This window comes from Protopterus annectens, chromosome 5.part0 (assembly GCF_019279795.1).
Source record: "Protopterus annectens isolate FY-2018-M chromosome 5.part0, PAN1.0, whole genome shotgun sequence".
Taxonomy (NCBI): Eukaryota; Metazoa; Chordata; order Ceratodontiformes; family Protopteridae; genus Protopterus; species Protopterus annectens.
In genome coordinates, this window is record NC_056735.1 from 89239054 (window position 1) to 89259570 (window position 20517).

Here is a 20517-nt window from a genome sequence, read left to right on the forward strand (position 1 = left end):
ACTTATTGCTCGTCTCCACACAGCACTGCATCAGTTGCATCATGTCCATTGTGTGCAGCAAAGCTGATTGCCCTTCTGTCCCTATAGTGGCAGTTACAGGCACAGGTTTGTCGGTCTGCGGGTACATATAAGGTGCAAGTGCAGCGGATGCAGTGAGGGCTTTAAGCTGCACACAGGGTAGATAAGCTCTCTAGTGAGGCAGTAAAGAACACACATGTAACATGTATATGTACACGTGTGTGGGTGGAAATCTTGTTGAAAACACTTAAATGACGGAGTCTGAAGAATAACAACACTGAAAAGGCTGCAAAAAGACAAGCCTAAGCTCATATGCACACAAATTTAAGTCACATTATGTGCATTCATACTTTTATATACTAGCAGAAAGATCACACAACCATATAGCAAATTAAATCTGTCTTGCAAAATAGAGCATTCTTCACTCTCTCAGATTATGTAGTGTATCCAGTTCTGATACGAAAGTAGTGGGGTTTGGTCATTACACCCCCCTCCACAACATGGGGTAGTGAAAAGGGGCTCGCTTCCTTTTAGACCAGCAGATGTATTTATAAACCACAGGGTGGTTCTGTTTCTAGGCCTAAAATGTAGCATGCAGTACAGATGTTTGCTACATAAGCATACTAATAGTTGCAACTATTTAGCACAGAGTTATGGTAGAAAAGCAAAAGGAATTCGGCTTCAGTACTGGTCTACCAGATACTTGCACCCACATGTGGAAGAAGGTGTCGGTCCTCTTTAATGTCATGGAGAGACTCATCTTCTTGACCTACTGCTGGCTCAGTCAGAGATAGCCTTGGTTTAATATCTCACCCAAGTGGCAGCACCTCAAGAATGCATCCCCCACACCCACTACATCGTCATTGCTAGAACATCAGGCACTTGATGTGTGGAAAGAATCCACTGCCACGAGTGTACAGTCTGCTAAGGCCCTTATTCCTGTGGAAATTATGGGGTAGTTCTTTGGAAATGTTTCTGAGAATGTTGGGTTGAGAGTGGAAGATAAAATACAAGAGATGTTTTTGTCCAGTACGATTTTCATCTAAAACCTGTTGACTGATGCAACAGAATATGAGGTGCCATTGTTCTCTAGGATGCAGCACTTGTGAGGGTTACCACAGTAAGAACACTGATAATAAATTGCTAAAGTCACTGCTTAAAGTTATACAAGAACAGTAGCTGTATAAAATTAGGCCAGCTGGTGAGGGTTCTGAAATGTGAGAAGAATTACATTGAGTTTGTTTCCTAGCTGAGAACAGCAGCTATGAGTCATGCATCCTGAGCATCAGATTACACAGGTCTCAAATCTCTTAAGTTTTCTTCAGACTTTTCCTTTGTCCCTCACACTAAGGCAAGTGATTTTGTGACAAAACAGTAAAGAATGCTCTCTCAAAATAATCCCACACATTGTAGTTAGACTTTCTGCTCGTCAGGAAATTCATGTTTAATTCAAATCCTATTGGTCAGTTAGTTTTCTGAGGGAAAACTACCAATTTTTAAGGATCATCCCTAATTCTCGGCATTTTTATCTGATGATTTGCTGTGAGGAGAGGAGACTGAAAGCTATGTTTTAGAACGGTATGAGCAGTAGAACACCAAGGCTTTAGAAATGTGGCTAGCTGTTTAACATCGAGAACCAGACAGATACTTCACTAAAAATGGTTCTGGGGTTACAGCATATTTGTAAACAGTGGTGCTGCGGTAGCATTGTCGCCTCACAGTAAGACGCTGTCCAGTTCGATTCTCAGCTAGAGCGTCTTCTGCATGGAGACATGCGTGAATGGGCGTACCTTCGTTGAAGGTTGTGCGTCAGGCCTGGCAAGCCGGTACGTAAAAATCAACTACCAATCATTAGCGGACTGGAGTTCCGCTGTGGCGACCCCGAACAGGGAAAAGTCGAAAGACGCAAACAAACTTCGAGTACTGCATCAGATGTTCATCGTGTTTCACTGTTGCAGTCCTAACCAATGGGTTATCTGGCTCCCGGTAGCCCTCGATCGGCCAGAATACCAAAGGTAAGTCAATGACATCAGCTGTCATTGGTTGTAAAAGATGTCCGATACAAAACGAGGCAGCCAACGTCACTTCCTCAGTCTTCCTTGCCGCGGTGCCCAAAGCAGAAGCATTTTTGCACGAGTGCCAGTCGGCAGTTTACCTTTTTGGTTTCCGACTACAAAGTTGAAGTCAACTACAGCTAAGTACCCCGTTGGGGATCCTCTTTTCTTGCCTTAACGAATGTCAGAAAAAGTCTGTCATCTTACCTGTAGAAAGCAGATTCCCCATAGAGATTTTCATTCCTATTGTATTATTTGTTTAGGCCTTGACCACGACGTTCTTAATTGTGACCTCTCTGCTTCCTTTAATCCTCATACTATTCATTGTTGGGCTAAGCTTGTAGCTAAGCATTTTGCTGTGTGGCCTAATTTTGTATGGCGTCCGCTGGTCTTCAGGCTTCAGATATCCCTAAGAAGTGTAAGGACAAGGACCGAGACAGCCTTCAGAAGGTCAAGTCTTCAGATGATAAGTTGGTAGTCAGTCGCGTGGTTGCCAGTGAGGTGCCTTTGCAGCCACTGCCCGCAGGCCTCTGTTGAGACCATTTCAGAGTCCCTCAGGCCTCCGGCGTCCATTTTGTCTTCTGACCTTCCACCTGTTGCCTCTTCAGCTGGATCTGGAGCAGCTAATCTGGCTCTGGTGTCTGAGGCCTCCGTTCGGACAGCAAGCTCATACCGACAACCTCTGCCACTACGGTGGTTGCCAGGCCTCCCATGTCCTTCAGACTTGCAGGTAAATCTTCCAGTCATAAGCCTGTGAAGAAACAGGCTCCAGTTTCCTCTCATTCCCCTCATTCTCATTCTTAAATGGTTAAAATGGCTGACCTTTTGACTCTTATGAGAGGTTCACAGCCTCCCCCTTCAAAAAGGGGTATGGATGTCTCTCCTGAGGCTTTGTCTTATTCAGGTTCTGATGCCTCTAGCATTTCTGCTGATGAAGAGGAAGTTTCACAGGTTTTTTCTCCTTTTGAGGATTCAGATGCAGAGGAATCCATTCCTTCTGCTTCTCCTCCAGAGGATTTCTCTTTTGCTGATAGTTTGAATACTCTTAGGGAGCATTTTAAATGGGAAAGTCAGGATTATCCCCAATCTAAGAAAATATCAGGGAGGTTTTGGATTTGCCTCAGCATAAGCCTCTGGCTATTCCCCCAGTGTTGGAAGTGGTTGATGGTGTTTTTCTGGAAATTTCCTTTACTCCAAATTCAGTTCCTCCTGCTCCCAGGAAACCTGACAGGTACTACAGAGTCCCTGATTCTCATTTGTTTCTTTTCAGGAATCTGTTGGCTGATCCAGAGGTTACTTCTCAAGGCCCTAAAGGAGTTAAGACCACTGTTACCAGAAATCCTGTTCCGACAGGGAATCTAGGAACCAAGATAGGTGGGGTAAAAAAGTTTATACCTCTGCCACTCTTGCTATTAGGTCTACTAATTGCCTTTTTCATATGCTTAAGTATCAGCAGCACACTTTGGAGGCTATTAAGTCAAAGATTGCGAGTGTGCCTCTTTTGGCAGAGAGTAAGGATATGCAGGATTTGCTGAATTCTGCCAGTCTTGTCAATAAACATTCTTTACATTGTGATTTTGACAGCTACTGGCTCTGTTTTAGAAGGCATGCTTGGCTCAGGGTGCAGCCCCTTCCAGAGCCTGTCAAGGCTAAGCTTTTAGATGTACCTTTGCATAAGGACAGTCTTTTTAACAGCAAAGCAGAGGAAGTGCTCAAGAAGATGGAGGATAAGGCCAAGTCTATGCAGGAGGATAAGGCCAAGTCTCTGCAGACAGACTTTCTGCAAGTTCAACCTCCTCGCTTCAGCAGGAATTACCCTTCTAAGAGTTGGATGTTTCCTGATACCAGCAGACAGAACCACTCTAGGATTAGAGGTTACATATCTTCTAGGGGGCAGGTGGCTACCCCTCAAAGGTCTAAGCATTGGCATGCTTCCATTTCCAAGGCAGGCAGCTCTAAGCCTACATCTCAATCTAAACATTCTTAATGACTGTCCAACTTCTGCCTGTTCCTGCTTGCCCGGAGTATCCTTTAGGGAGAAGGTTGGCCTTTTTTGCAAATGTCTGGGCCTCCATCATGGATGACAAATGGGTACTCAGAACTGTATCCCTAGGTCACAGGTTTTCTTTCCACACCTTTCCAGTACCCAAAGGATTCCCGGACACTCCTCCAAACCAAAGGGCAGAAGTAAAAAAGTAAATTTTGTCTCTGTTACATCTGGGGGCAATAGAATCAGTTCCTGCTCAGCAGGTAGGTCAGCGCTTCTATTCCAGATTTTTCTTAGTTCCAAAAAAAGAAGGCACCTGACGTCCTATCCTAGATCTATCCATTCAGAACTCTTTTTTTGGTAATTCCAAAGTTCAAATTGCTCACTCTGCATCATTTGTTACCAATGTTAGACAAGGACTCCTGGCTAGTAACTTTGGGTCTCAAAGAAGCTTATCTGCACATCTCTATCAGGGAAAGGTGCAGGCAATACCTTAGTTTCAGAGTGGGCAAGCAATATTATCCATTCTCTGCGCTGCCCCTTGGCTTATCTACTGTTCCCAGAGTTTTCACGAAGTGCCTAGCTCCAGTCATTGTTTTTTGCAGGCAGAAGAAAATTCAGATTTATCCATACTTGGACGACTGTCTAATTCAAGCAAATTCTCAAGAACAGCTGTTAAAGGATCTGGAATTTGTAAAGACTCTTCTCTGGATTACACTCTCAACGTGGAAAAATCAAAAATGGTGCCATCCAAGGAGATAACATTCCTGGGAGCGAGTGTGAACACAGCCGCCCAGATGATGTATCTCACCCAGGAGAAGCAGGCAACTATTTCAGTTTACTTCAAGGATTTGGCAAGCCTGTCCCAGCTCTCTGCAAGGAAATACATGCAAGTTCTAGGATACATGGCCTCTTTCATTCTCATGATTCCATATGCAAGACTGCATATGAGGAAATTGCAGTGGTACCTCAAGAATCTTTGGTGTCAACACACACAGGACCTGGATATGATAATTCCTCTGCTTCCATGTCTGCAGACAGAGTTTCTATGGTGGGCAATAGCCTGTCTACCAAACAAGGGCATGCCTTTTTGCCCACCTCCTGCCATTCAAGTTCTTACCACGGACGCATCGGACAACGTCTGGGGAGCTCACCTGGATGACAGATGCATACAGGGACGTTGGAACGCCCAGCAGATGTACCTGCACATAAACCTAAAGGAGATGATAGCAGTTCAGCAGGCCTTACTAGCTTTCAAGCATCTTCTTTCTCCATGAACTCTGCTTGTCAGAGCAGACAACACCACAGTCGTGTGGTATATCAACAAACAGGGATGGACCCATTCTTACCCCCTGTGCAGACAGAGCATGATTCTCTGGTCATTAGCAGCATCCTTGGACCTGCATCTCCTAGCTCAAACTAGTTGAGCAGACAGATCCTGGATCCTCACGAGTGGCAACTGAACAGAGCAGTCTTTTACAGCATCATTCAACGTTTGGGCACTCAGGTGGATCTTTTCTCCTCCCCAGGCAACCACCTTCTACCACTTTTTTGCACCAGACAGCATCACAGCAAGGCTTGGAGAGTGGATGCTGTGTCCTTCCCTTGGATGCTTTTGTCAGTTTATGCCTTCCCTCCTCTTCCTCTTCTTCCCAGAGTATTATTGAAAATCCGGGACGGAAGACCGAGGACCATTCTCATAGCTCCGGACTGGCCCAGACAGCACTGGTATCCACTGCTTCGCAGTCTCTCCCAATTTCCTCCTTGGTGTCTTCCTCTGAAACCAGATCTTTTGGTTGACGAGGGGGGAAACATTCTGCATCCTCATCTTCAGTCTCTCCATTTGGCAGCATGGCTCATTGTATGACTCAATCCATTTCTTCTTCCCTTTTCCAGCAGGTGGTTAACGTACTTCAGGAGGCCAGGAGGCCTAGCGCTAAGAAGTCCTATGCTGGCAAATGGGAAAGCTTCTTTCATTAGATGCAGGCTATAGGGAATCTTCCTCTCAGCCTACTCTTCCTCTGATCCCGAAATACTTGACTGATTTGCTTCAGGGTGGTCTTTCATTTTCTTCTATCAAGATCCATGCTTCAGCCATTTCTGCTCATTGTTCTTTTGAGCAACCCTTTTTCTCTCATCCCCTGATGAAAATGTTTCTCAGAGGTGCTTGCAACTTAAAACCTCCCAGAAGGGCACCTACTCCAGCCTGGGATCTTAATTTTGTTCTAGAGAAACTCACTCTTCCTTTTTTTGAGCCAGTTGCCACTGCAGATTTAAAGTTTCTCTCTTGGAAGACTGCCTTCCTTTTGGCTATAACTTCAGCAAGGAGGGTTTCAGAGCTGCAAGCTTTGATGGCTGTGGAGCCTTTTCTCATTTTCCATGCAGATCGTGTCTGTCCGAGAACCAATCCCTCTTTTATGCCTAAGGTGGTTTCTAGCCTAACTCTTAATCAGTCCATACACCTTCCTACTTTCTTTCCTAATCCTCGAAATAGAGGTGAAAAGATCCTACATTCTCTTGATGTGCACAGACAGCTCAGGTTTTACCTGGGCAGGACTAAAGACCTTCGGAAATCAGCACAGTTATTGGTCAGTTTTTGCCCCTGGAGCTCAGGGCAAAGCTATCTCTAAGCAAACCAGTTCTAAGTGGATTACACATTGTATTTCTTTTTGTTATTCCTTTCATGGCAAGGTTCCTCCTTGATGGGTTAAGACCCACTCCGCAAGAGCAGCTTCCACTTCTGCAGCCTTTTTAAGGGGTGTCCCTACTAAAGACATTCTAGAGGCTGCCACAAGGTCTTCTGTTCACACCTTCACAAAGCATTACAGTTTGCCTTTGTTTTCTAGAGTCAGGGCAGGGTTTGCCACTGCTGTTCAGGGCATTCTCTCAAATCCTTGATTCTGTTGGTACCTCCTCCCTTTTCTAAGGTACAGGCTGAATCTGGTTTTATTTGCCAAAGTTTCTTTTGGCTTAAGCTTTGTTTTCTGGGGACGCCTGACTGTTATGGCAAGAAAGACTAAGGAAGTGACGTTGGCTGCCTCCTATTGTATCTGACATCCTTTACAACTGACGACAGCCAATGTCATATTTACCTTTGGTATTCTTTGCCGATCGAGGGCTACTGGGAGCCGGATAACCCATTGGATGTTCTTCGTGTTTCACTGTTGCAGTCATTACAGTTGGAGTAATCTGCTGGCAGGTTGCCCTCAGTTGGCCTGAATTCCAAAGTCTTGGGTCCTGCGTTGGTTGCTGTTTTCTCTTCCATGACGTCAGGTTGTCAGGGGTATAAAACATGCAGCTGACGCCATTTTCTTTAGTCTTTCTTGCCGTGCGGTGCCCGAAGCAGAAGCATTTCGCAAGTGCCGGTCGGCCGACTACTGAAATGTTTGAGTTTCAGAACCAACGTCTTCACTAAACCTAACTACCCTGCTAGGGAAACTTTTTTCTTGCGCCTTACCGAGGTCAGAAAAACGTAATAATTTTATTACTTGTGGGAAGCAAATACCTCATAAGGATTTCCATTTATACTGTAGTCCTTGTCTAGGCCCTGATCACAACATGCCTGGCTGTCGGTTTTGTGCTAGATTTAACTAACGCACTGTTAAGCGTCTGTATATTTTTGCATCAATATATTTTGGAAACAGATTTGACTACCCAGAAATGTCATCTGATAGCAATCCGACTACCGGAGTACATAAAAAACGCAAAGAAAAGGACAGAAAAAGGCAGTCAAGATCCAAAACCGATGACGAAGCTTCTCCTAAGCCAGTCGCCGATTTGCCGGTACTCAATGAGGCACTTTTGCAGTCCCTGATACCCGCTACCTTCGAGTCGCAGGCCTCTACCGACACTCATGTGGAGTCCGGCGTGCCGCAAGATACTCAAGGTATTGGACAGACAGATGTGTCTCCCTCGGATGGGTCCGGAGCCGCTGAGCAGGCACCGGCTTCTGAGGGTGTATTCAGACCTCAACATTTGTATATCAAACCGTCGACAGCTGCAAAACCAAAGATAAAAGCAACTTCTAAAACTAAAAAAACTGACGCATGAGCCACGTGCACAGGCCTCTATGCCTAAAAAACAGATGATCAAAATGATTGAAGACCTCATTGCCTTGATCAGGGGTATCCATCCCCCTCCAGATAAGAGGCCTAGGCAAGACACTGATTGTGAATCTTCAGATCAGGATTCTATTTCGTCTGGTTCCTCTTCTGATCAGGAATTATCTATTCCTCCCTATGAGGATTTTGATGCAGAGGAGTCTATACCATCTGCATCTCCTCCTGACGATTATTCATTTGGAGAAACCTTGCATACTTTGAGGGAGCATTTTCAGTGGGAGAGTCAAGACTTCTCAGAATCAAAAAAGCGGCTCAGGGATTTCCTTCTCCCTTAGCACAGGCCTTTCGCCATTCCCCCTGTTTTTAGACATTGTGGATGATGTTTTTTCGGAGTCAGGCTTGACCCCTGACTCCTTAACTCCAGCTCCCAGTAAGCCTGACGGATATTACAGGGTCCCTGACTCGCATAAATTTTTATTTAGATACCCTGCTGCTGATCCTGAAACTATTTCACAGGGTCCAAAGGGAGTTAAGGCCTCAACAGCAAAAAATCCTACCCCTTCTGACAGATTCAAGGGCACTGGACAGATGGGGAAAAAAGGTTTATACATCTGCAACCTTGGCAGTCAGGGCCTTAAACTGTCAATTTCATATGCTTAAGTACCAACAACATGTTATGGGATTGCTGAAGCAGAAAATGATGTTGATTTCAGAATGTGCAGAAAATAAAGAATTGCAGGAATTATTGCGTGCAGCTGAACAGGTTGGAAAGCATACTTTGCAATGTGGTTTTGATTCCTTAGAGGCCTCCTGCAAGGGCAGCAGTTACTGGATCTGTGGTTAGGAGGCATGCCTGGTTAAAGGAATAGAATTTGCCTAATCATGTCAAAGCTAAATTGCTAGATGCTCCTTTACAGCATGATTCTCTGTTTGGTATTAAGGTAGAAGAGGTTTTAAAGAAAATGGAAGACAAAGCTCAGTCTGTGCAAACTGTTAAAGACGACTTATAAGTGCAGCCACCTAGATTCAGTAGACACTGGCCAACAAAAAATTGGACCTTTCCTGTGTCAGAGCTCAAAGGGGCAAATCCAGACACTCTAAGGGTTTCAGATACCAGGCGCAAGATTCATACAGGTCAAAGCAATGGGGCGCTTCTACCTCCAAATCTGGAGGAGATAAAGCGCAAACCTACAGAAAACAATCCCAATGACTTCCCTCTGCCTACTCCAAGCACTTATCTTTTGGCAGCACCCATAGGGGAAAGTTAGCACTTTTTGCTCAAAATTGGCAGTTAATAACCCAGGACAAGTGGGTTCTAAACATAGTATCACAGGGATACAGATTCCATTTCCACACACTGCCAATGGCAAATGGTTGGCCAGATCTGCCACAAAATCAATGCGCAGAGGCACAGAAACAGGTTACGTCCCTCATGGATATGGGGGCCATTCAGCCAGTACCAGAACAGGAAAAAGGACAAGGTTTTTACTCGACTGTTCTTGGTACCCAGAAAGGACAAGGCCTGGTGGCCAATACTGGATTTATCAATTTGGAACACATACCTGGACATTCCAAAATTCAAGATGCTGACTTTGCAGCAGCTTCTGCCCATGCTGGGCAAGAATGCTTGGCTGGCGACATTAGACCTAAAAGAGGCATACCTGCATGTCCTAATAAGACAACCATGCAGAAGATACCTCAGATTCAAGGCTGGCTTAATGCATTACCAATTCTCTGCACTGACCTTTGGCTTATCTACTGCGCCCAGGGTCTTTACAAAGTGCCTGGCACCAGTAATTGCATTTTGCAAACAAAGGAGTATACAAATATATCCTTACTTAGACGACTGTCTCATTCAAGCAGAGAACAAGGACATTCTTCTTCGACACCTGGCATTTGTGAATAGGCTTCTAACATACCTAGGGTACACAATAAACGAAAAGAAATCACATCTGGTACCCTCTCAAAAGATAACATTCCTGGGTACAAGCTTGAATACAACTTCCCAGATGGCTTACCTCACGCCAGACAAGCAAAGGCAACTGATTACTTACTTCAAACTAATGGCAATAAAGACCCAGTTATCTCCAAGACAAATTCTGCCGGCTTTGGACTTCATGGCATCCTACTGATTCCATATGCAAGACTGCATATGAGGAAACTTCAATGGTACCTGAAAAGTTTATGGAGTCAACATTCTCACAGTCTGGAAGCAATGATTCCTCTCATTCCCTGCCTACAACAGGAGTTTCTATGGTGGGCAAAGGCGTGTCACCAAAACATGGGACGGGCCTTCACTCTCTCCCTTGCCAGCCAAACCTTAACAGACGCATCGGATTATGCCTGGGGGGGTCCACATGGCAGGAAGATGCATTCAGGGCATATGGACCTCAGGATCCCAAAACAAATGCATCTGCATATCAACCAGAAAGAGATGCTAGCAGTTCAAAATGCCCTAACAGCATTCAAGGATTTACTTCATCCAGGACAGCTACTGATAAAGACGGACAACACCACAGTCATGTGGTATATAAACAAGCAAGGGGGCACACACACATATACCCCCTTTGCAGATTAGCCATGGCCCTGTGGGACACAGCTTTGACCTGCCAAATACTTCTTCAAGCTCAATTCCTGCCAAGAAAACAAAATACACTGGCAGACGATTTAAGCAGAAACCTTATGGATCCTCACGAATGGAAACTAAATCCGCAAGTCTTCAACATGATAACAGAGAAATGGGGGAGCCCAGACATAGATCTGTTTGCCTCTCCTCAAAATTATCAATTGAAAAGATTCTGCACAAGGACTTATCACAGACAAGCATGGAAAGTGGACACCCTATCCTTCAGCTGGAAATCAGTTTACGCCTTTCCTCCTCTGCCTCTTCTCCCCAAGGTCCTCCTAAAAGTCAGACAAGAGAAACCAAAGATGATACTAATTGCCCAAGACTGGCCCCACCAGTACTGGTAGCCAATCCTAAGGACCTTGTCTCAATACCCAGCTTGGACCTTACCTCAAAGACCTCAACTACTGTCCCAGCAAAACAATCTGATCCTGCACAATCCACTACAGACATTGAACCTGGCAGCATGGCTGATCATGTAGCTATACAAACAGCACCTCTCAGTAAAGCTGTGATGGATGTCATTTTGGAAGCCAGAAGGCCTAGTATTAGAAAATCTTATGCTGACAAGTGGAAGAGATTCTGTGCTTGGAATCAAGCACAAGGAACAGATACAGCAGAGCCAAATATTCCTCAGATATTACAATACTTAACTGAGATACTTGATAAAGGCCTATCTTTCTCATCAATTAAAATCCATGCCTCTGCCATTTCAGCTCATTACAATACAGAGCCACCAATCTTTTCTCATCCTTTACTAAAGCAGTATCTTAGAGGAGCCAAAAATGTAAGGCCTCCTAGAAGATCACCAATACCTGCATGGGACCTCAGTCTCACCCTGCCTCCATTTGAACCAGCTGCTACCGCTGATATAAAGTTCTTATGGAAAACAGCTCTGCTACTAGCAATTACTTCAGCAAGAAGAGTCTCAGAGCTACAGGCCCTCATGGCTGTGGAGCCTTTTATCATATTTTACCCAGACATGGTGTCTCTGAGGACAAATCCAACATTTATGCCTAAGGTGGTTTCCAGTGTGGCTCTTAACCAAACAATTCATCTGCCAACTTTTTATCCAAATCCACAGAACAAGGGGGAGAGAATTCTGCATTCCTTGGACGTACACAGACTGCTAAAATTCTACTTGAGCAGGACTAAAGCTCTAAGAAAAACTGAGCAATTACAAGTGTCATATGCTGCAGGATCAGAAGGAAAGGCTATTTCAAAGCAGACAATTTCAAAGTGGATAAGCCACTGCATCCGTTTCTGCTACTTACACCATGGAAAACCTGTGCCCAAGGGCATTAGGTCTCATTCCACCAGAGCTGCAGCTACTTCAGCAGCCTTTCTCAGAGGAGTACCAACCAAAGACATTCTAGAGGCTGCTACTTGGAGTTCTGTTCACACCTTCACAAAGCATTATCATTTGCCTCTCTTTTCTAAGTCCAGGGCAGGCTTTGCCACTTCAGTGCTGCAGTGCCTTATAGCTGCACCTAATGCTGTTTAGCTCCAGCCTCCCAGCCATAGCTTTGGGATTCTACCCAAATGTAATGACTGCAACAGTGAAACACGAAAAACATAGTACTGTTGTGTACATTTACCATAAATGTAGATGTTAGAGTGTATTTACTGTTGCAGTACAGATTACCCTCCCGCCATCCCCCTGTCATTCTGGAGTTTATCTTTCCTTCTCTGTCTTCTACAACCTGTGTGGTGTATTTGCTTGTAGATGAAGGTAAAGTTTATAGTCATGCATGTGTATATATATATATATATATATATATATATATATATATATATATATATATATATACATACACCTTTTTGGGGACACCTGGCATCGGGGGCAAGAAAAACTAAAGAAAATGGCGTCGGCTGCATGTTTTACACCTCTGACGACCTGACGTCATGGATGAGAAGACAGCAACTGACGCAGGACCCAAGACCTTGGAATTCAGGCCGACTGAGGGCAACCTGCCAGCAGATTACCCCAAATGTAAAGACTGCAACATTGAATACACTCTAACATCTACATTTATGGTAAGTGTACACAGCTGTACTTTTTACCAGTTTGTGTGTACTGGGGAGGATGACGGTCCAGGTTATTCAGCATGAGCAGTGAATATATTCAACTTTTGTAAACAGATGTATGTACATTTTGTGTGTTTCTTGTAAGGGATGTAGTTCATTTGAGCTGAAAAAAAATCTGTAATTGTGAGTACATGTTTGAATGTTTTATTGAAGCGTTATGACTGGTTTTGGGTTCCTCTCATGGTTAATTCTTGTCTTCTCTAGGCTATTAAAACAGAATATGCTCGTTTGGTGAGAATGGCTCAAGAGGATACCCCACCTGAAAATGACTATCGTCTGCAACATGTGTTAGTATATTTCATCCAGAACGAAGCGCCTAGGAAAATCATTGAGAGGACATTACTGGAGCAGTTCGCCGACCGTAATTTGGGTTTTGATGAAAGGTATTTTTTTTTGGTCTGAAAGTGAATTTATTATACTACTGTTGACAGTAGGATAACCATTGGCTTACAACATCAGATCTTGATAAAAATGAATGAGTAATAAAATGTACACATTTAGATTAAAACTAGAGAGATTTTCGTAGTGCTTTCAGTGAAGAAATTGTGAAAAATTGAAGTCTCATTTACAAGACTTTTCCTTGCCTTTGCTGTTAGGATCATAGGAGTTACAGGGCAAATAAATCGAGAGAGTTTGTACCTTGTTGGATACTCGCCCTCAGTATGTAAACTACTGCTTTCAGCAGGGCAAAACATGTCAGGCCAGGGATGAATTTGGAGGTACACATCTGCTCGTCCAGGATGATCATCATCTGATCACCGATTTAGTAGCTTTTAACTGTGTGAGTTATATCCTGCCTAGGACGTAATTGCTGTTTAAGGGCACTTCCACATTCTCAGACCATAAAATATTGGGGGGGGGGGCACTACTACACTTTTTTCAGGCCCTCATTCCGAACCAGTACTGCTGCTTCCTGTACTTTACTCAGAGTCCAATCTCACTGGTACTTCTACTTCCTGTTTGGCCTCTTGCATCGCAAATGAGGACAGAAATGGAGTGAAATTTACTCTCCTCCTGTGAGACGTCCAGAGCAGGTGTGTAGCTAGATTTATTGTATGGGAGAGGAACTCTGCGTGCATGTAATTCCCCAGTTAGAGAGAACTATTTAGTTTAATGACTTGCTCAGACTCAAACCCTGTACCATGGCTTACAGGAGGCATGACAAACAATCCACCACACCAGCAGCCAGACCTGGTTGTCTCCACTTTTGCAGAACATCTCTGATTTTGCATCATATTTCTACCGTTTCCTTAAGCAAGTCCTGTAACCAGTTAGTGCTTGGGACAACTGGGAATTTGAGCCAGACTCCTCAGTGGGCCTCTGGATTGCAGGCCTGGTCACTAGTACCTGTGAACAAGAGTAGTTATGGTGTAAATAAAGGAAGGTGATTGTCTTAAAGAATAGCATCATCACATGAGCTGTGTTCTTTGGGGTGTGATCCTTGGTTTCCTGCATGTTGACGGTGTGTTTATTATTTAGTTGCAAATAGATGGGACAGTGTGTAATCTAAAAGTTCAATATTAATATTTTAACTATGAGCACATTTTTTAATTTAGCTTTTTGATAGGCACACAGGTGTGAAATATAATGTGTTTGGGTTGCAACAGTTTGTTTAGCACTTAGTGCAGATGGGTAAGACTGTAAGCTTTCTGTAGTACAGGGTTTAATTCCCCTCAGCCATCGTTTGTGTTCTATTTGACTTTGCCAAGTTGCTTCAGCAAGATAGTATTCCTGGGCTGCTCCTGAAAAGGGCACTTTTGTCCACTAGGCTGCCTCAGGTGTTTCAGAGTTTGTGCGACCGTATTACACATTGCATTTTGAATTCCTTCATCCTTCACATGGACATTCATTAGTGCTTCACTGTGTGCTGTTTGATTATGAATCCCAGCACGTCTCTTGTAGTTTAACGGATTGCCAAATGCAGTTTCACTAAATGTTAGTTTACTGTTTCTCATGCCAAGTCTGTTTTCGGTGCATCAGTGTTTTGTTTTGTTTATAAAATGGCAGGCTGTTTTTTTTTTGTGTAAAATTTGAAGTAAAACTTTTTAAATGAAATCCAAATTTGTGTGATAACTGTAGACGTGGAGAAGAAGACAGTGTCACATAGTGTACACTGATAGTTATGGTACATGGGGGGAGGAGCCAAGTAACAGGATATTGGTATGGCTGGTACACTGATAGTTATGGTACATGGGGGGGGGAGGAGCCAAGTAACAGGATATTGGTATGGCTGGTACACTGATAGTTATGGTACATGGGGGGGGGAGCCAAGTAACAGGATATTGGTATGGCTGGTACACTGATAGTTATGGTACATGGGGGGGGGAGAAAGCCAAGTAACAGGATATTGGTATGGCTGGTACACTGATAGTTGTGGTACATGGGGGGGGAGAGAGCCAAGTAACAGGATATTGGTATGGCTGGTACACTGATAGTTATGGTACATGGGGTGGGGAGAGAGCCAAGTAACAGGATATTGGTATGGCTGGTACACTGATAGTTATGGTACATGGGGAGAGCCAAGTAACAGGATATTGGTATGGCTGGTACACTGATAGTTATGGTACATGGGGGGGGGAGCCAAGTAACAGGATATTGGTATGGCTGGTACACTGATAGTTATGGTACATGGGGAGCCAAGTAATAGGATTTGGGTATGGCTGGTACACTGATAGTTATGGTACAGGGGGGGGGGAGCCAAGTAACAGGATATTGGTATGGCTGGTACACTGATAGTTATGGTACATGGGGAGCCAAGTAACAGGTTATTGGTATGGCTGGTACACTGATAGTTATGGTACATGGGGGGGGACAAGTAACAGGATATTGGTATGGCTGGTACACTGATAGTTATGGTACATGGGGGACAAGTAACAGGATATTGGTATGGCTGGTACACTGATAGTTATGGTACATGGGGAGACAAGTAACAGGATATTGGTATGGCTGGTACACTGATAGTTATGGTACATGGGGGGGCAAGTAACAGGATATTGGTATGGCTGGTACACTGATAGTTATGGTACATGGGGGGGGGCAAGTAACAGGATATTGGTATGGCTGGTACACTGATAGTTATGGTACATGGGGAGAGCCAAGTAACAGGATATTGGTATGGCTGGTACACTGATAGTTATGGTACATGGGGGGGGGAGAAAGCCAAGTAACAGGATATTGGTATGGCTGGTACACTGATAGTTGTGGTACATGGGGGGGGAGAGAGCCAAGTAACAGGATATTGGTATGGCTGGTACACTGATAGTTATGGTACATGGGGTGGGGAGAGAGCCAAGTAACAGGATATTGGTATGGCTGGTACACTGATAGTTATGGTACATGGGGAGAGCCAAGTAACAGGATATTGGTATGGCTGGTACACTGATAGTTATGGTACATGGGGAGCCAAGTAACAGGATATTGGTATGGCTGGTACACTGACAGTTATGGTACATGGGGGGGGGGAGAGCCAAGTAACAGGATATTGGTATGGCTGGTACACTGATAGTTATGGTACATGGGGGCAAGTAACAGGATATTGGTATGGCTGGTACACTGATAGTTATGGTACATGGGGAGCCAAGTAACAGGATATTGGTATGCCTGGTACACTGATAGTTATGGTACATGGGGGGGGGGAGCCAAGTAACAGGATATTGGTATGGCTGGTACACTGATAGTTATGGTACATGGTGGGGGGGGGACAAGTAACAGGATATTGGTATGGCTGGTACACTGATAGTTATGGTACATGGGGGGGGACAAGTAACAGGATATTGGTATGGCTGGTACACTGATAGTTATGGTACATGGGGGGGGAGACAAGTAACAGGATATTGGTATGGCTGGTACACTGATAGTTATGGTACATGGGGGGGCAAGTAACAGGATATTGGTATGGCTGGTACACTGATAGTTATGGTACATGGGGGGGCAAGTAACAGGATATTGGTATGGCTGGTACACTGATAGTTATGGTACATGGGGGGGGGGGAGAGCCAAGTAACAGGATATTGGTATGGCTGGTACACTGATAGTTATGGTACATTGGGAGAGAGCCAAGTAACAGGATATTGGTATGGCTGGTACACTGATAGTTATGGTACATGGGGGGAAGAGAGCCAAGTAACAGGATATTGGTATGGCTGGTACACTGATAGTTATGGTACATGGGGGGAGAGACAAGTAATAGGATATTGGTATGGCTGGTGGGGGTCTTGATTCATTACCTTGCATAGGACCCCATTTGCCCATGATCAGGTTTGTTGGCTCTGGAGGTGTATGTTGCAACAGTACAGCATTAGTAGCCATTCAGAAGGTAGACCAGACCTGTATTGAGTGATGTCAAAAGTGATAACCTATTCTTGATGACAGAGAAGACACTGGGCGGTGAAAAATGAAATGTAAGTGTACAGCAAGCATGTAAGACCGACCCCCCCCCCCAAACAAAAAAGTATTCTATTTGCGTTATTTCTGAATGTTGTATGACTTGTTGGCTGATGAAGAAAAGCTGCTGTAGCATTCATATTGTCAGTAATTGCTTTACGTTGTTACACTTAAGAATGAACTAATTTGTTAGTAGACCTTGATTGTGTAATTATATTCTAACCATGTTACATCTTAGTAATAAGTTTTTGTTGTACTTTCTTTGTAGCCCCCAGCAAATACAAAGGGGTTGACATTTGTTGGGTCATTGTCTGTGTTGTTTGGAGTGATGATCAAAACAGTCTGGTCTTCAGCATGCATTATGTAGTCAGTGTTGTGTAGTACTGTGTGACAGTCCCTGCAGTATCAAATTGTAAAGGATTTCCGCATTTAGCTAAAACCTCTTTCTCTAGCAGTTGCAGAGAGCTGACGTTGTATGAGCTGCTTCTGTGGCAAGGGTGCAAAGTTTGAAGCTTCCCACCTTCATTTACCCTACTGATTGAGAAAATCACCTATCCAGACAGGGCTTTGAACAATTGGCAATTTGGACTAGGCTTTTTAATTGTCTCCTGGACTTGCATGCCTAGTAACTTCAAATGTGTTGAAGTTTGCCAGCCATCCCTTATGTCCTCACTAATCCAGTTCAGGAAATATTACAGCAGTATCACCAGCACACAGTTTGCAATGTAACCTAGGCAATGTATTCCTCAAGGGCAGCAGGCACTGCATTTGTAGGAGAAGGACTAAAATGTAGTTATTTGCCAGCAGCAACCTTTACAATAGTAATGGTTCTCTTTAATGTGGAATTTGTCAAATGACTCTTACTTCTACAGAAGTTGTGCATATTGACTTAGTGTATGGTATTGTGATTAATATTTCTTATGCCCTTATAAATACTTTAAACTTTGTTACACCTGACTGGATCTTATGGTGTAATGCTAGTGATCTTTACACAGTTGTATGCAGTTCATCTATCTACCAATAAAGTACATATAATTTATTTCTTCATACCAGTAAAGGGTATACACTGTCAAAGTGATTATAACTCCTTTTTTGGGTGGGGGGGGGGGCTCATTCAGTACCTTATACTCTTATCTGGGCATATTCAAACCGTTTTTGTTTTTAAATATGGTTTTGCAGGACTTATGTGTATAAATGAAGTAAGAGTACTTTGGCTACTGTTTGTGTGCAACAAATTTTAAATATGATCTTGCTCATTTTTTTTTACACAGACTTCTGAGAAGGGTGCAAGCAACATTGTAGCTGTGATTGCTGGGTTTGGGGGACGTCTATAGATAAAATTGCTCACCCTGCTGCGCTGATAGCTAAAAGGTCATTAGTCTATCTTTGCAGGACTAGTGTGCATTTGTGTAAAGCATACTGGAATACTTTACTGTGGCCATCTTTATCAGAATACAATGTGATGTGTACACAGTTGATGTAGTGGTAGTGGTCGTAATTGTTGAATACAGATGGTGGATTATAATGGCATCAGTTTGAGTGACCTCTTTATGGTTGAAATGTACTGAAATGAATAGTTTTGTCATTATTGGTTTGTGCATTTTGTTTCACTGTTAACAGAAAAAAATGTTCTAAATAAAAAATTTCAAATGCACACTAACAAATGTTCCCCTGGTTTGAAAACAGCCCCTGGGGACCAAGGTACACTTAATCCACCACTAGCCTTATCGTTTTTTCAGGGAGTACGAGTCTCTCTGCATTTGTCAGGGAGCGCGAGTCTCTCTGCATTTGTCAGGGAGCGCGAGTCTCTCTGCATTTGTCAGGGAGCGCGAGTCTCTCTGCATTTGTCAGGGAGCGCGAGTCTCTCTGCATTTGTCAGGGAGCGCGAGTCTCTCTGCATTTGTCAGGGAGCGCGAGTCTCTCTGCATTTGTCAGAGAGCGTGAATTTTGGGGGACGAGAAGTTTAATGTTGCTCATGCTTAGTCTGCTTTCATTGTGCAGCTGTTTTGTTTAGCAGATGACCATCAGTGTTTATGCTGCAGAATTTGTAATAAAAGTTTTAAATTAAATCTTTATGCTGACTGACAGGTTTGAACAGTGTTTACGATGTAGAGAAAGAGACACGTAATGGGATACTAGACTGGCTGTAGGTTTTGTTTTTTTTATTTTTATTTTTTTTGGGGGGGGGGGGCGGTGGCTGATCCATTTAGTCTGCCAATGGCCACATTTCATCATGATCCACCTCTGGCCAGAATGTTGACAGCTCGAACAGAGCTCAATAAAGTCAGCAGGCTGGGTGTCATGCCCTTCGGGGCTTTCATGCCAACTAAAAGAGGGTGGCTAAAGCCCTGAAAGAGAGACTGCTAATTAATGAAAAATCAGTGGCCTCCCCCTGGCAACAAAAATGGATGGATGGGCGGAAGAAGTGAGCGGCCACTGAAGCAGTGATTGTCTGAACATCTATTGCTATGATCAGTTTACTTATACAGCTCTGCTAGGTTTATCATTTATAGTTCCATTCATTTCTCATGATAAAATTATTTTCAGTGCATTTACGAATGTACAATGATAGAAAGAAGAAAAAAATCAAAACTATAGAGGTAAACGTACAGAGGATTGTCAGCAAGGTTCTCATAAAACACATACTTGCCCAGAGATGTACACAGCCAAGTCCAGAAAGACCTACCTCGCTTCATACAAAACTGTTGCTTGCAAAATTCACATTCATTTTGCAAGGTGATCTAATAGTGAACTAGCGTAAACTTTTATTCACCCCATGCAGCAAAAAACATTGTTACTGACATAAAATCCACATACTTTTTAAATAAATAATCTAAGGGGCTCATCTTGGACTTCTTGACTGTAGAGAGTATATTAAAGGGGTAAAGATGTTGAAGTTTTCTGCTCTGGAAAGAATAACCTTGATAATACGGTTTGCAGGCTGGGGAATACATTATCATGAGATGGTGATGCTCACTGACATAAGTGTGGGATTCGACCATTCACAAGTGAAGGTACTGATCTGTAGAAGGGCATGCACGTGACAGTGTGGGATTCGACCAGTCACAGGTGAACGTGCTGATCTGTAGCAGGGCATGCACATGACAGTGTGGGATTCGACCAGTCACAAGTGAACGTGCTGATCTGTAGAAGGGCATGCACATGACAGTGTGGGATTCGACCAGTCACAAGTGAACGTGCTGATCTGTAGAAGGGCATGCACATGACAGTGTGGTATTCGACCAGTCACAAGTGAACATGCTGATCTGTAGAAGGGCATGCACGTGACAGGGATTCGAC

General features: G+C 43.7%; 1 protein-coding gene across 1 annotated transcript in view; it reads left to right on the top strand.

Moving 5' to 3' along the window:
* Nucleotides 1-20517, top strand: part of USP25 (ubiquitin specific peptidase 25) — a 2531105-nt gene that overhangs the window by 2031699 nt on the left and 478889 nt on the right. Inside the window, exon 22 of the mRNA XM_044071806.1 lies at nucleotides 13039-13217. Within this exon, the coding sequence (XP_043927741.1) occupies nucleotides 13039-13217 (179 nt within the window). The remainder of the gene's footprint in view (nucleotides 1-13038; nucleotides 13218-20517) is intronic.